Source organism: Erythrolamprus reginae, chromosome 7, assembly GCF_031021105.1.
Source record: "Erythrolamprus reginae isolate rEryReg1 chromosome 7, rEryReg1.hap1, whole genome shotgun sequence".
In the NCBI taxonomy this organism is placed as follows: Eukaryota; Metazoa; Chordata; class Lepidosauria; order Squamata; family Dipsadidae; genus Erythrolamprus; species Erythrolamprus reginae.
Genome location: NC_091956.1, coordinates 66,603,325 through 66,617,267, shown reverse-complemented (window position 1 = coordinate 66,617,267; position 13,943 = coordinate 66,603,325). Strand labels below are relative to the sequence as shown.

The 13,943-nt window shown below is 38.1% G+C and overlaps 1 protein-coding gene across 1 annotated transcript; it reads left to right on the top strand.

Annotated features, from left to right (window-relative positions):
• Positions 1–281: 281 nt before the first annotated feature.
• PCDH18 (protocadherin 18) lies at positions 282–11,215 on the top strand. Its single transcript, XM_070757730.1, has 4 exons — positions 282–3,201; positions 4,446–4,531; positions 4,629–4,792; positions 10,056–11,215. Exons 1-4 carry the CDS (start codon positions 712–714, stop codon positions 10,712–10,714), a joined length of 3,399 nt encoding a protein of 1,132 aa, XP_070613831.1. The 5' UTR covers positions 282–711; the 3' UTR covers positions 10,715–11,215.
• Positions 11,216–13,943: the final 2,728 nt, after the last annotated feature.

Genomic DNA, 13,943 nt, shown 5'->3' with positions numbered 1-13,943 from the left:
TGATTTTAAGACGTTCTTCGGCAATTTGTTTCCTTTTGTGGTAGTGGGCGGGGAGGGGGGAAAGAAGGTGGAAGCCGCTCCCACCTCCCCTCCTCCCCTCTTTTTTGGGTCTACGAGCCTGTGTGACTTCACTGTCCTTTGATTTGGAAGCAAGCTGATTGGCTGGAAGCGATTCAACCCATCCAGCCGGGCAAAAGCTTTGTCTGAGTTGCAAGCGAAGTTCCACCGATTTTTTTTTTTTTAGACTGGAGTCAGCAATCTGGGCTACTTTAATCGCCAGCAGATGAGGCGAGCGAGCGTTCAAGAAGGGTCTCTTCGGGAAGCAAAGCGCGCCGCCGCGCAAGCCTCGGCTCCTTTCCTTTGGTGAATAATAGCTGCAGCGGAAGGAAGAAGCCTTGATGTGCAAAGCTCTCGGACGACAAGAAGCGGAGGAATCCGAGCCGGCTTGCCTACGGGATGTATATTGGGAGCTCCGCCACCTTGGTCTCGCTGTAAGGCAACTTTTCCTGAGCGGCTGGGGACGTGGCATCCGTTTCAGAAGGAAGGTTTGCAAGCGCGGTTTCCCTCCCACCTCCCTCCCCCCACTTTTTGCCTGCTCCCAATTTTCCAAGACCCAGATGGACGTTGGGGTTTGAGGGATCGAGCTGAACAAGTTGGGCGAATTGCTTTGTAACTTGTTGGCGGAAAGAACCCGGCGGAGCCTGTGCCGCGATGGCGCGTTTGGGTCGGAAAATGCACTTTACGCTTCTCTTTGCGCTGGCGACCGTCCTGTCCTGCTGGGAAGGCGCGGCGGGCAAAAATCTGAAATACAGGATCTACGAGGAGCAGAGGGTGGGCTCGGTCATTGCCAGGCTTTCTGAAGATGTCGCGGACGTTTTGTATAGGTTGCCGAACCCTTCTTCGGTGCGGTTCAGAGCCATGCAGAGGGGCAATTCTCCGTTGTTGCTGGTTCGGGAGGACAACGGAGAGATCAGCATTGGAGCTAAGATTGACCGGGAGCAACTCTGCCAAAAAAACTTAAACTGTTCCATAGAGTTTGACGTGATCACTCTGCCGACGGAACATCTGCAGCTTTTCCACGTCGAGGTTGAAGTATTGGATATTAATGACAACTCGCCTCAATTCTCCAGAGCTCTTATTCCTCTTGAAATCTCGGAGAGCGCAGCCGTAGGTACGCGGATTCCTTTGGATAGTGCTTTTGATCCAGATGTTGGGGACAATTCCCTCTACACATACTCACTTTCGACCAACGATTTCTTTACCGTTGAAGTTAGAACAAGGACAGATGGAGCCAAATATGCAGAGCTGATTGTGGTGCAGGAACTTGACCGGGAGCTGAAATCAAGCTATGAACTCCAACTAACTGCCTCTGATAATGGTGTACCCCAGAGAAGCGGATCTTCTCTCTTGAAAATCAGCATTTCAGATTCTAATGACAATAGTCCGATTTTTGAACAACAGACCTACATTATTCAACTTTTAGAAAATTCACACGTTGGTACATTACTTATTGACCTCAATGCCACTGATCCAGATGAAGGTGCCAATGGCAAAGTTGTCTACTCCTTTAGTAGTCACGTGTCCCCCAAAATTATAGAGACTTTTAAAATGGACTCTGAAAGGGGTCAACTGACTCTTCTCAAACCAGTGGATTATGAGACCACCAAATCCTACGAGATTGATGCCCAGGCACAAGACCTGGGTCCAAATTCAATTCCTGCTCACTGCAAAATCATTATTAAGGTTGTCGATGTAAATGACAACAAGCCTGAAATCAATTTAAACCTGATGTCTTTAGGAAAAGAAGAAATTGCTTATATTTCTGAAAAAGCAGCCACGGAGACTTTTGTGGCCCTTGTTAGGGTGCAAGACAAAGATTCTGGACTGAATGGAGAAGTGGTTTGCAAGCTGCATGGACATGGACATTTCAAACTTCAGAAGACGTATGAGAATAACTATTTCATCTTAACAAATACTACTTTGGATCGAGAAAAGCGATCGGAATATAGCCTGACAGTCATAGCAGAAGATAAAGGAACTCCAAGTCTTTCTACAGTGAAACATTTTACTGTCCAGATCATTGATGAAAATGACAATCCGCCCCAATTTCAGACCAATAGATATGAAATTGTGATTTTGGAAAATAATTCTCCAGGTGCATATATCACCTCTGTTACAGCAACTGATCCAGATTTGGGAGATAATGGGCAGGTGACCTACACTATCTTAGAAGCACTACCTATTTTGGGAAGTTCCATAACTACTTATGTGACCATTGATCCCTCTAATGGAGCCATCTATGCACTTAGGACTTTTGATCATGAGGAAGTAAACCAGATAATCTTTATGGTTCAAGCTAGAGATGGTGGGAGTCAACAATTGGCTAGCAATACAACAGTGGTGCTAACTATTATTGATGAAAATGATAATGCTCCTTTGATTGTGGGGCCTGCACTGCACAATAATACAGCAGAGATTTCAATCCCTAAGGAAGTGAACAGTAACCATTGTATCACTAGGATAAGAGCCATAGATAGAGATTCAGGGGTTAATGCAGAGTTAAGCTGCTCATTAGCAACTAGTAGTGAAGAAGGCCTCTTTGTGATGGATCCACAGACATGTGACATTTATTTTAATGCTAGTATTGAATCTGTGACATCAACAGAATGGGAACTAACAGTGGTTGTTAGGGACAAAGGAAGCCCTCAATTGAGTACCAAAGCGCTTCTGAAATTCAGTATTGTTAAAAATACTTACCAACTTTCATCTACAGAAGCAACCAACCCAAGCCCACCTCCTCTAGATATTTCCATGATCACAATAATATCCTTAGGAGCAATATGTGCAGTTTTGTTGGTGGTCATGGTGGTCTTTGCTACAATGTGTAATCGTGAAAAGAAAGACACCCGGTCTTATAATTGTCGTGTTGCAGAATCCACATACCAGCATCATCCCAAAAGGCCATCAAGACAGATTCACAAAGGGGACATTACATTAGTGCCTACCATTAATGGTACTTTACCAATCAGATCCCACCACAAAGCTTCACCTTCATCATCTCCGACCCTGGAAAGAGGACAAATGAGCAGTCGACAAAGCCACCACAGTCATCAGTCTTTAAATAGTCTGGTGACCATCTCATCAAATCATGTACCGGAGAATTTCTCTCTTGAGCTCACTCATGCTACTCCTGCTGTTGAGGTAAGATCATACAGATTACATTAATGAAAAGTCATTCACACAAATAAGCAAATTCTATGTCTGTTTAGTACAATTTGCAATATATAATTTCAATTATTATATACGATGACTGTACACACCTATATTTACACTATGTATAAATACATTTCCAGAAATTCACAGGGAAAATGTGTTGTGGTTTTCCAAGAAGATACACACACAGAGAGAGAATTTGCATGGATAAAATTTTCATTTCTTATTATATTACTTGGATAAAAATACAACAAAATCATGGAATTTTAGCTATGAGTAAGATTTTAGTTTCTGTACAAATCACATAAGCCATGAATAATAGGGTAGCTAAATTTTGCTATTCTTGTTATCCAAATTCCAGATGACCACTAGATGGGAGCAAAGCACATGATTTTGTCATACCTAGTGGTGATCCAGAGTTTTGCAATCTATATTGATTACCCTGATTTGTAGTGATTGATGCAATATTAACTAAATTGGTTAACATTTAGTTAATATTGATACTATATTAACTGAATTTTAATAGCCCTCCAGTAATATTAGTCCAGTTAATTAAATATATTTTAGAATTAGTTATGTTCTTCTATGCTTCAATATTTCAATATTCTTATTCTATGATGTATTTGCCTATTTAAAGGGAACAAAAGAATGGAGAAATATATTACTAACACTAATGAAGTTTTAACTACATCTGTTCTAACAGCTTGTGTCAACTGTGCATGCAAATTTTTAATGAATGTGCTTAAGGCCTTTGAGCCATAGCTCAGAGCAGTTAAATAGAGCTAATTTTTCACTGACTTCAATGGAATTAAAACAATTTAGAACCAAACACTTGAATTTAACTAGCTTAGGGCTCAGAGTTAAGGTATTTATTTTATTTGGATCATGAGGCTAGGGTATAAGGATAAAGTATATCTAATACACTAAGATGTTTATTATAAGATATTATATTAAGATATTATATTATATCATTGTTGTTAGCCGCCCCAAGTCTGCGGAGGGGGGGCGGCATACAAATCCAATTAATAATAATAATAATAATAATAATAATAATAATAATAATAATAATAATGTCTTTTATATTGCAGTTAATTCTGCCTTGTGACAGATTACAGACAGTTTATGGTTTTAAAAAAGAAGGTGATTAATATACATAGATTTTCTTTGACAGTTATATGAATAACCTTTGCAACAATTCATTTTTTCCTTTGATGTTGTGTGTTTCATAACAGGTATCTCAGCTTCTCTCCATGCTTCATCAAGGTCAATATCAACCAAGGCCAAATTTTCGAGGCAACAAGTATTCCAGAAGCTACAGGTACAGAAGCTACAGTAGCATTATCACAGGCTACAGGCTTAGCACATGAGCTAATGAAGCCCAGTTTCATCCACATGTCTCTTTTGTTTTATCACAGATATGCCCTTCAAGATATGGATAAGTTCAGCCTGAAAGATAGTGGCCGTGGTGACAGTGAAGCAGGCGACAGTGATTATGACTTAGGCAGAGATTCTCCTATTGACAGGCTTCTTGGAGAAGGATTCAGCGACCTTTTCCTTACAGATGGGAGAATTCCTGCAGGTGAAAAATTCAGTGAAAGTTAAACAGCTTATTTCCTGCATTCTCAGACAATAATACATAGACAAGTTTGTACTGGTGAAAAGTAAACTCTTATCTTCTTTTTCCCCTTGTCCCGAACAGCACCTAGAACTTGCTCAAAATCTTAAAAGCAATAAATATTTGCCATCCGAAGGCTTAAATGTTTGTCTAAAACTTAATAATCACAACTCTATGAAACTCTCATTTTTATGCCATGAATGGTCTCTTTAAATTTTCCTTAAAATGAATTGAATCCCCCAAATTGAAAGAAGATATCAAATGTTTGTTTGTTTATTTATTGATTGATTGATTGATTGGATTTGTATGCCGCCCCTCTCCGTAGACTCGGGGTGGCTAACAACAATGATAAAAACAGCATGTAGCAATCCAATCCAATACTAAAATAACTAAAAAACCCTTATTATAAAAACCAAACATACATACAGATATACCATGCGTAAATTGTAAAGGCCCAGGGGGAAAGAATATCTCAGTTCCTCCATGCCTGATGGCAGAGGTGGGTTTTAAGAAGTTTATGAAAGGTGAGGAGGGTGGGGGCAATTCTAATCTCTGGGGGGAGTTGGTTCCAAAGGGCCGGGGCCGCCACAGAGAAGGCTCTTCCCCTGGGTCACGCCAAATGACATTGTTTAGTTGACGGGACCCGGAGAAGGCCCACTCTGTGGGACCTAACTGTCCCGGAGATAATCTGGTCCGGTGCCATGAAGGGCTTTATAGGTCATAACCAACACTTTGAATTGTGACCGGAAACTGATCGGCAACCAATGCAGACTGCGGAGTGTTGGTGTAACATGGGCATATTTGGGAAAGCCCATGATTGCTCTCGCAGCTGCATTCTGCATGATCTGAAGTTTCCGAACACTTTTCAAAGGTAGCCCCATGTAGAGAGCATTGCAGTAGTCGAACCTCGAGGTTAATGGCAAATAGATATTTTTTGCTGTTAATGTTAATGGAAAGTAGTTTACAACAATGCTTGGATTACAACACTGTTTAATCACACCACTGCTAAATCACAAGTAAGAAATCCATGTCTATGCTTAACTTTCTGTCTTCCTTCCCTGATTTTGGCCCACTTCAGGATGCTTTATTACTGGGTGTGGCCAAAATAATTGGCTTTTTTGGGGGAAATTGGAGTTTTGAAGTATTAAATGCATTTTACTTCTCAAATTTCTTGACCCCATGGCCTGAATATCCTTGTCACTTTCATGATACCCTGACAAATTGAACATCCCTATGACAAATTTAGTTTTAGGAACACTGCAGAGTTAGGAGATCATCCTATATAAAGTGCTATGTGTAACTTTGGGTTACACATATACTTTTTACCCTCTATCTCTCCCTATTATAATTTGAGGTAAAATAAAAATAAGAAGGGGTTGCAAAGTAACTGCCCCCACCCTCCTTGCCTTTTGTAAAGTTCTTAAGACCCATCTCTGCCGTCAGGCATGGGGGAACTGATGCATCTCCCCCGGGCCTATACAGTTTATACATGGTATGTTTGTGTGTATGTTTGCTTTTAAGTATGGGATTTTTAGTGTTTTTTAAATTATTAGATTTGTTCTTACCTTGTCTTTGTTATTGTTGTGAGCCGCCCCAAGTCTACGGAGAGGGGTGGCATACAAATCTAAATAATAATAATAATAATAATAATAATAATAATAATAATAATAACAACAACAACAATAATATCTCAGTTGTAAAAAAAACCACCATTAGAGTTGTAAACCTTGCAATGAGAATCTTCTTACTTTGCCTTCAAAGTACAACCAATCTTTATAGATTACAGACACTGCCTTAAATTAGGCATATATTGGTTAATTGATTGATTATTATGTTGGGTGGATATCAAGTGGACTGCTTATGAATGTATTGGTTGCAATGAGTTGCATAGACTCCATGTTAAAGATTACAGATGTATAGAAGGTTATAGCATGATATTTTTTTCTGTATATTTTAAAAACATTAAATATTTTGGTAGACTCTCGAGGGTAAAATATAATATTATGCAATTAAGATATTGATACTAATAAGGGAACCATTATATTTTTGTTTCATCTTGCACATATTATCCATATTTAAATCTAGTGGTAAAGCCTATTGTTAGTGTAGCTATTTATATTCACACTAATATCATACTCTTCTCCAAATGTTAGTTTTCCAAATGTCAGGGCATAAGATCATCATTATAGGCTTGCTGGTTCACACCTAATTCTACCTTAGTACAGTTTCTGTTTCTTATAGTTCTTTCCTGTTGTCACTAATTAAGAAAAAAAATCCTTTCACAACTTAAATTTATGAAGTTGATCAAGAACTTTAATTTTAAGTGTGTTAAAAACTAGGCCAATCTTTATAATTAGGCTGTTTTGTTTTCTGGGTAACAAATATTATGAGAATAGAATAGAACAGAACAGAATAGAATTCTTTATTGGCCAAGTGTGATTGGACACACCCATAATTTATCTTTGGTGTATATGCTCTCAGTGTAGTTACAGTCATATAGTCATAAGTGGGAGGAAATAAGTGATGGGAATGATGAGACAACCAATAGTAATAGTAATGCAGCCTTAGTGAGTAGTTTGATAGTGGTGAGGGAATTATTTGTTTAGCAGAGTGATGCTGTTTGGGAAAAAAACTGTTCTTGTGTCAAGTTCTCTTGGTGTGCAGTGCTCTACAGAGTCATTTTGAGGGTAGGAGATGAAACAATTTATGTCCAGGGTGTGAGGGGTCAGTAAATATTTTCACAGCCCTCTTTTTGACTTGTTTAGTGTATAGGTCCACAGGTTGGCAGTAATTGCTTTTTCTGCAAATCTGATTATCCTCTGATATCTGTGTCAGTCTTGTTGGGTTGCAGAACCAAACCAGACAGTTATAGAAGTGCAATGACAGATTCAATAATTCCTCTGTAGAACTGTATCAGCAGCTCCTTGGGCAGTTTGAGCTTCTTGAGTTGGCGCCAGGGGTGGGAAGCTACCTGGATGGGGGGGGGACTCAGTGGGGTAGTAGAAATGGAACTCCACCTCAGACCACCCAATTTGCACTGAAAAATGTTAAAAGAAAATGCAGGGCGTCCTGCATAAGCCACGCCCACAGTGTGGTAGTAAAAATCTTGGTAGCCCTTTACTGGTTGGCGTGAAAAGAACATTCTTTTTTGATGACATTTTTCATATTTGGAGATCATTTTAGACCTTGAGATATGATAGAACCTAGAAATCTGAAAGTCTCTATTGTTGATATTGTGTTGTCTAGCATTGTAAGAGGTGGTAGAATGGGAGGGTTTTCCTAAAGCTTACCACAATTTTTATGGTTTTGAGTATGTTCAGCTCCAGATTGTTCCAGTCTCACCATAATGCTAGTTGTTCAACCTCCCACCTGTATGTGGTTTCATTGTTGTCATGAATGAGACCAATCACTGTTGTATCATATGCAAACTTCAGTAGTTTAAGAGATGGATCATTTGAGATGTAGTCATTGGTATTTAGAGAAAAGAGAAGTGATGAGAGCACCCAGCCTTAGTGGCCTCTTGTGCTAATTGCACAGGTATCTGATGTGATTTTGCCTAACTTCACCTGCTGCTTCCTATCTGTTGAGAAAATATTTGAAAAAAGAAAATATTTAAAATAAGATATAAACAAGACAGTTAACAACATTTCATATAGCCCTAGTACCAAATTAACACAAACAGGAACCAATATTTTTCTACTTTAAAATTCCAAATATAATCAAATAAATAATTAAATCAATGATTGCACTGGATTTATATTTTTGATTTTAAAGTAAAATTAAATGAAATTTAGCTTTTGTTCTTATCTTCATGTAGTTCATGTAGTTAAAGGCCAAAGGCCAAACGTTTGACGAAAGTAAGCAGTACTATTCTAAGATTCAGTGAAAATGACTGAAGCACCTACTTATTGAATGTGTTTTTTGAGTAGAAAATATATGTATAGTTGCTCAATTTACTTTTTGTTACATTCCGGCAACAGTCGGGTGTTTTTGAGCGTTTCTCTACTCTGGCGGGAAAATCGCGGAGTGGGGATTGGCTGGCCCAGCCTGGCAGTAAGAGAGATATGTAGCTGCCAGACATGGCTAGGTTCTTCTTCTGTTCTAGTGTTATCCCAGTTACTCATGTGCACTAGAGTGCCTTCCGTCCCCTGTCCTATTGCTCTCCTATAGCTCCTATACCTTTTTCTATATCTCTTCTTCTATTCTTTCATTGATATGTTCTATTACTATATCTTCTTTTCTATTCTTTCATAGATATATTTTACTATGAGTATCTCCTCTATAACCTTCATCATGTATTTTACTATGGGAATAACTTCAGATCGTGCAGAATGCGGCCGCGAGAGCCATCGTGGGGCTTCCTAGATTCACCCACATTTCTGCAACACCCCGCGGCCTGCACTGGCTGCCGATCAGTTTCCGGTCACAATTCAAAGTGTTGGTAATGACCTTTAAAGACCTACATGGCATTGGGCCAGAATACATCCGGAACCGCCTTCTACCGCACGAATCCCAGTGACTGATAAGGTCCCACAGAGTTGGCCTTCTCCAGGTCCCGTCCACCAAACAATGTCGTTTGGCGGGCCCCAGGGGAAGAGCCTTCTCTGTGGTGGCCCCGGCCCTCTGGAATCAACTCCCCCCAGAGATTAGAACGGCCCCCACCCTCCTTGTCTTTCGCAAATTACTCAAGACCCACCTTTATCGCCAGGCATGGGGGAGTTAAGATATTCCTTCCCCCTAGGCCATTACAAGTTATGCATGGTATGTTTGTGTGTGTGTATATGTTTGGTTTTTATAATAAGGGTTTTTAGTTATTTTATTAATTGGATTGTTACATGTTGTTTTTATCATTGTTGTTAGCCGCCACGAGTCTGCAGAGGGGGCGGCATACAAATCCAATAAATAATAATAATAATAATAATAATAATAATAATAATAATAATAATAATAATAATAATAATAATGTGTATACAGATATATACCCAATAAAACCCTCATTGTGTATTGCACTAAACAAACAAACAAACAAACAAACAAATAAATAAATAAATAAGTTGCTCATGTTAGCATTTTCATTCAATGTTACTTCTGAATTCCTTGTCTCCCGGCCTCTTCATTGCAAGTATATAACACTTTCAAACTAAAGTTTTAAACAGTCAAAGAGTAATACCTTGAATTGTGCCTGAAATCTTGCAGGTTTTAACATCTGGTTTCATTTTGCTTTCAGCAATGAGGTTATGTACGGAAGAATGCAGAGTCCTGGGGCATTCTGACCAATGCTGGATGCCACCCCTGCCTTCCCCATCTTCTGATTACAGAAGTAATATGTTTATACCAGGAGAAGAATTTCAGCCCCAGCAAAGCCAGGCGCCACAGGAGGAGGAGGATCATCAGGAGGTTGAATCATCTGAAAAGAAAAAGAGCTTTTCAACTTTTGGCAAAGACAATCAGAATATGGAAGAAGAAGCCGACATATGTACCTCATCTCTACTCTCTGAAATGAACAGTGTCTTCCAACGTCTCTTGCCTCCTTCGTTGGATGCTTACACAGAGTGTAATGAAATGGAGCCTCCCAGCTCATTAGAGCGCAGAAAAGGACATTTGCCAGCCAAGACTGTAAGCTATCCACAAGGGGTGGCAGCCTGGGCAGCCAGTACTCATTTTCAAAACCCTGCAAACAGCACTGGGCTTACTCTGGGAACTCATTCAGGTGCCCAGCCTTCTTCAAAATGGTTACCTGCCATGGAGGAAATCCCAGAGAATTACGAAGAAGACGAGTTTGACAATGTCCTTAACCACCTCAGTGATGGTAAACATGAACTCATGGATGCTAGCGAACTGGTGGCAGAAATTAACAAGCTGCTACACGACGTCCGGCAGAACTAGAGTGTCTTATTTCATAGCATCTTAATTTTCCATATTTTTGGAAAAGGGAGAGATGGAACTCACAATGAAAAGAACTGGCATTGCCAATTAGTTACATTTATCATAAATGTGTCTGTGTATGTTGAATCTTAAATACTGTATTTTCATATGTACACAATGCAAGTGTGATTATCTTTAACTGTATTTTAAAAATACATTTGTATCTTATATTTATGCGTAATTTAACAAATAAATTTTATTTTTGTACTCCCATGGCAAGCATGTTTTCCTACCTATAAGCAGCTGACACCATTTGTGTCAACGTACAGCATTTCTATCACAAGTGTATAAAGACTTAAAAGCTAAGGGATGCCATTTTCCATGGGTTTTTCCACAAGCATTTAATGTTTTGATAAAAAAATTGAATCAATTGAAACTTTATCCAAATGGAAATTTCAATAATACTGATCTAAGATCTTGTTCCAATGTTTCAATTCTTATAATAAAGAGTTGTCAACTTTCTGGAAGCCTAGAATTTTTTTTAAAAAAAATTTCAAGCTTGTATAATTCATTTTTTCAATATAATTAAAAAGGAAAGATGTGCATTATTTTGACTGTAAATCATAGTCTAATTCCCAAATGATAAAATAATTCCAGGAGTGGAATTGTGTATATTTTACATTTGTGTTGCATTTCATTTAATTTAATGTAATTTAATTTAGCATATAGATTGGAATTGGTCCTCTGAAATCAATTGTACATCTCTGTTTTGGTTACGTTCCTTTTCATGTATTGGGTCTAATTTTGCTTCTACTCTAGCCATGCAGTGTGGTCTGTTTTTTGTTCTGCTCTGTTTAATGTTTGCATCTGTTCCATTATTTTAAGTATGAGGTATAAATGATGCTAATATACATTTTTTACTAGCATTGAGTCTGACCAAGATGACAGACATAGTTGTCTTCCAGAAAAAGCAAAAATTTAAAACTAACAGTTATCCCACACATGTTGCAAGTTAATAGGCTCTTTCCAAATAAATAAACATTCCTATTGCAATAATAAACTTTTCCAATATATATATACTATATTTCTCACAGGAAGTCTCTGGTCAAGCAAGCCGCTTGCTGAATCAACCAAAATTTAAACCCGCAACAGCTGGTATAGACAACTGGCCAGAAAAAAGTATGAAATGCCCAAATGATTATAGGCAAGGATGGCTTTTTGATGTAGATTATTTTTCTTTCAGTGTGGTACATTGTAGAAAGAAATAGCTGCTTTTGGTGTTGTGAGAAGGTAGAATATTATCAGAAGTTGATTTACTTTTATTATCATATTTTTCACAGTGGTGAAGACCCTTCTAGTTTGTTAAACTGGGGTCAATTACCCCAAGGAAGGTAATCTGGGATTATCCTGGGGCTAATGGTGCAATTTGTGATTTGTTTTTTGTTTGTGTGACAAGCATCAGTTTAGAACTGGTAAGTGGGAAAAACTCCCAAGGTTTTTTTTTTTTTTGAGGAGTGGTGATGGTGATACAAAAGACTATATTGACATTATGCAATATCATGAAAGGCATAAGTGAGTCAACAGTTTTGAAATGATCAGACTTCAAGTGTCAAAATAACATGACTGATTTGGAGGGTTAATATATAGTGCCATTTTCTGCTCTATTTCAGGGAGTGACAGGTCTTAGATCAGCCTTGAAATTTTGCATAATTCAGCTTACCCTTATTTTTAATCTATTTATATATACACATATGAAATGAAGAGTCTAGATCAAAGCCACATGAGTATGAATATGAATGGGAGATGGTTAAATCTTTTCATTCAAGTAATTTCCTTAACATAGTTTTGTTTTGAATGATGCACATGTATGTTCCTATGTGTATTTAGTGTGACACGAGAACATGGATGTTCTATCTATGCCATGTAGTTAATATAATCCAGAGATACACATCAAAGTTTTCTGGCTACATGTGGAACACAGATAAAAAAGCTAGAGTTGTGGTCAAATTATTAAATTCATGAACATTCCCATATAAAATATGTTCCATTTGTTGATTTGGTTTTAATTAATTTTACTTGCAACATGTCATTATTGTTGTGACCACATCCTCTTATTTGATCTGTCTCAGCCAATTGCTAGTGTAACCTCATCTAGGAAAAAAGCTGCAACAGCTGTAGATAACCTGATATTGTATCCATAAAGGATTTTCTAGTTTGTTGTTATAAACATTGGGGGTTGATAAGAATAATTGGTCTCCTTGCTTCTCGTGTACTATTTGGGTGCACTGTTTAATATAAATATCACTTAGCTTTGAATTTGAAACTGAAAACTATACATGCATACAAGTTGATTCTATAAATGAGTTAAACTCCATAGCTTTCTAGAATCTGTCTTTAGCTTGCAGCTTCCTTTGTGGTGTTATGAAGAAAAATTCAGGGTGCCAGACAATGATATTTTTATCCTTATGCATAATTTTGCTCAACTTTATTTCTAGAACCAGTCAAACCAATGCTTTTCAGCAGAGCCAAGTATGTAAGAATTTATCCCTCTGCAAAGTGATGATAGAGGAAAAGTATCAAGACTAAAAGCCTTTTTTTTTTCATTTTGAGCTTCAAAGCAATTTTCCACACTCATATCATTGTAGAGATAAGCACGCGAGTTGTTGGAAAGGCAGGATAGCCAAAACCTTCTAGGGAATTAAATGGTATTGGAAGTGTTATTTATCTACCAAAGGAAGAGAAACCTCTACCTTTTCCTCCTCCTACTCTGAAAATTATATCTGCAGTAATAAGTTTAAAATGAGATTCAGGAGTTACAGTTGAGATGTGACTGAGAAAATTACATTTGAATGAATTTCAATAAATATATTAAGCTTTTAAATAGCATTTGGGAACTAGGCAAGGAATCACTAAGCAAAGAAGGAAATGGCTGCATTTTTCATAAGCATCCAGCTTTGCAGCATATTGGAGAATGAAATAAACACAGCAGGGATTCAGTGGCAATTTCCAACTATGTAAAGATAGAAAACACCAAGGGGGAAAGATGCCAGCAGTTAAATGTAGGTGTGTGCAGTCACCCACCAACCTCAAAACAGAAAGGAGAATTGAGACAAGCCATCATTTTGCCAGCAACTAGGGCAATACTGGAGAAAAAAACTGGCTCAGTGAAGCTATTCCAGCATGAAATGTATACTGCATCATTGATGTTCCATATTCTGTCACTAATGTCTCTGAATTTTCTGCAAGGTAA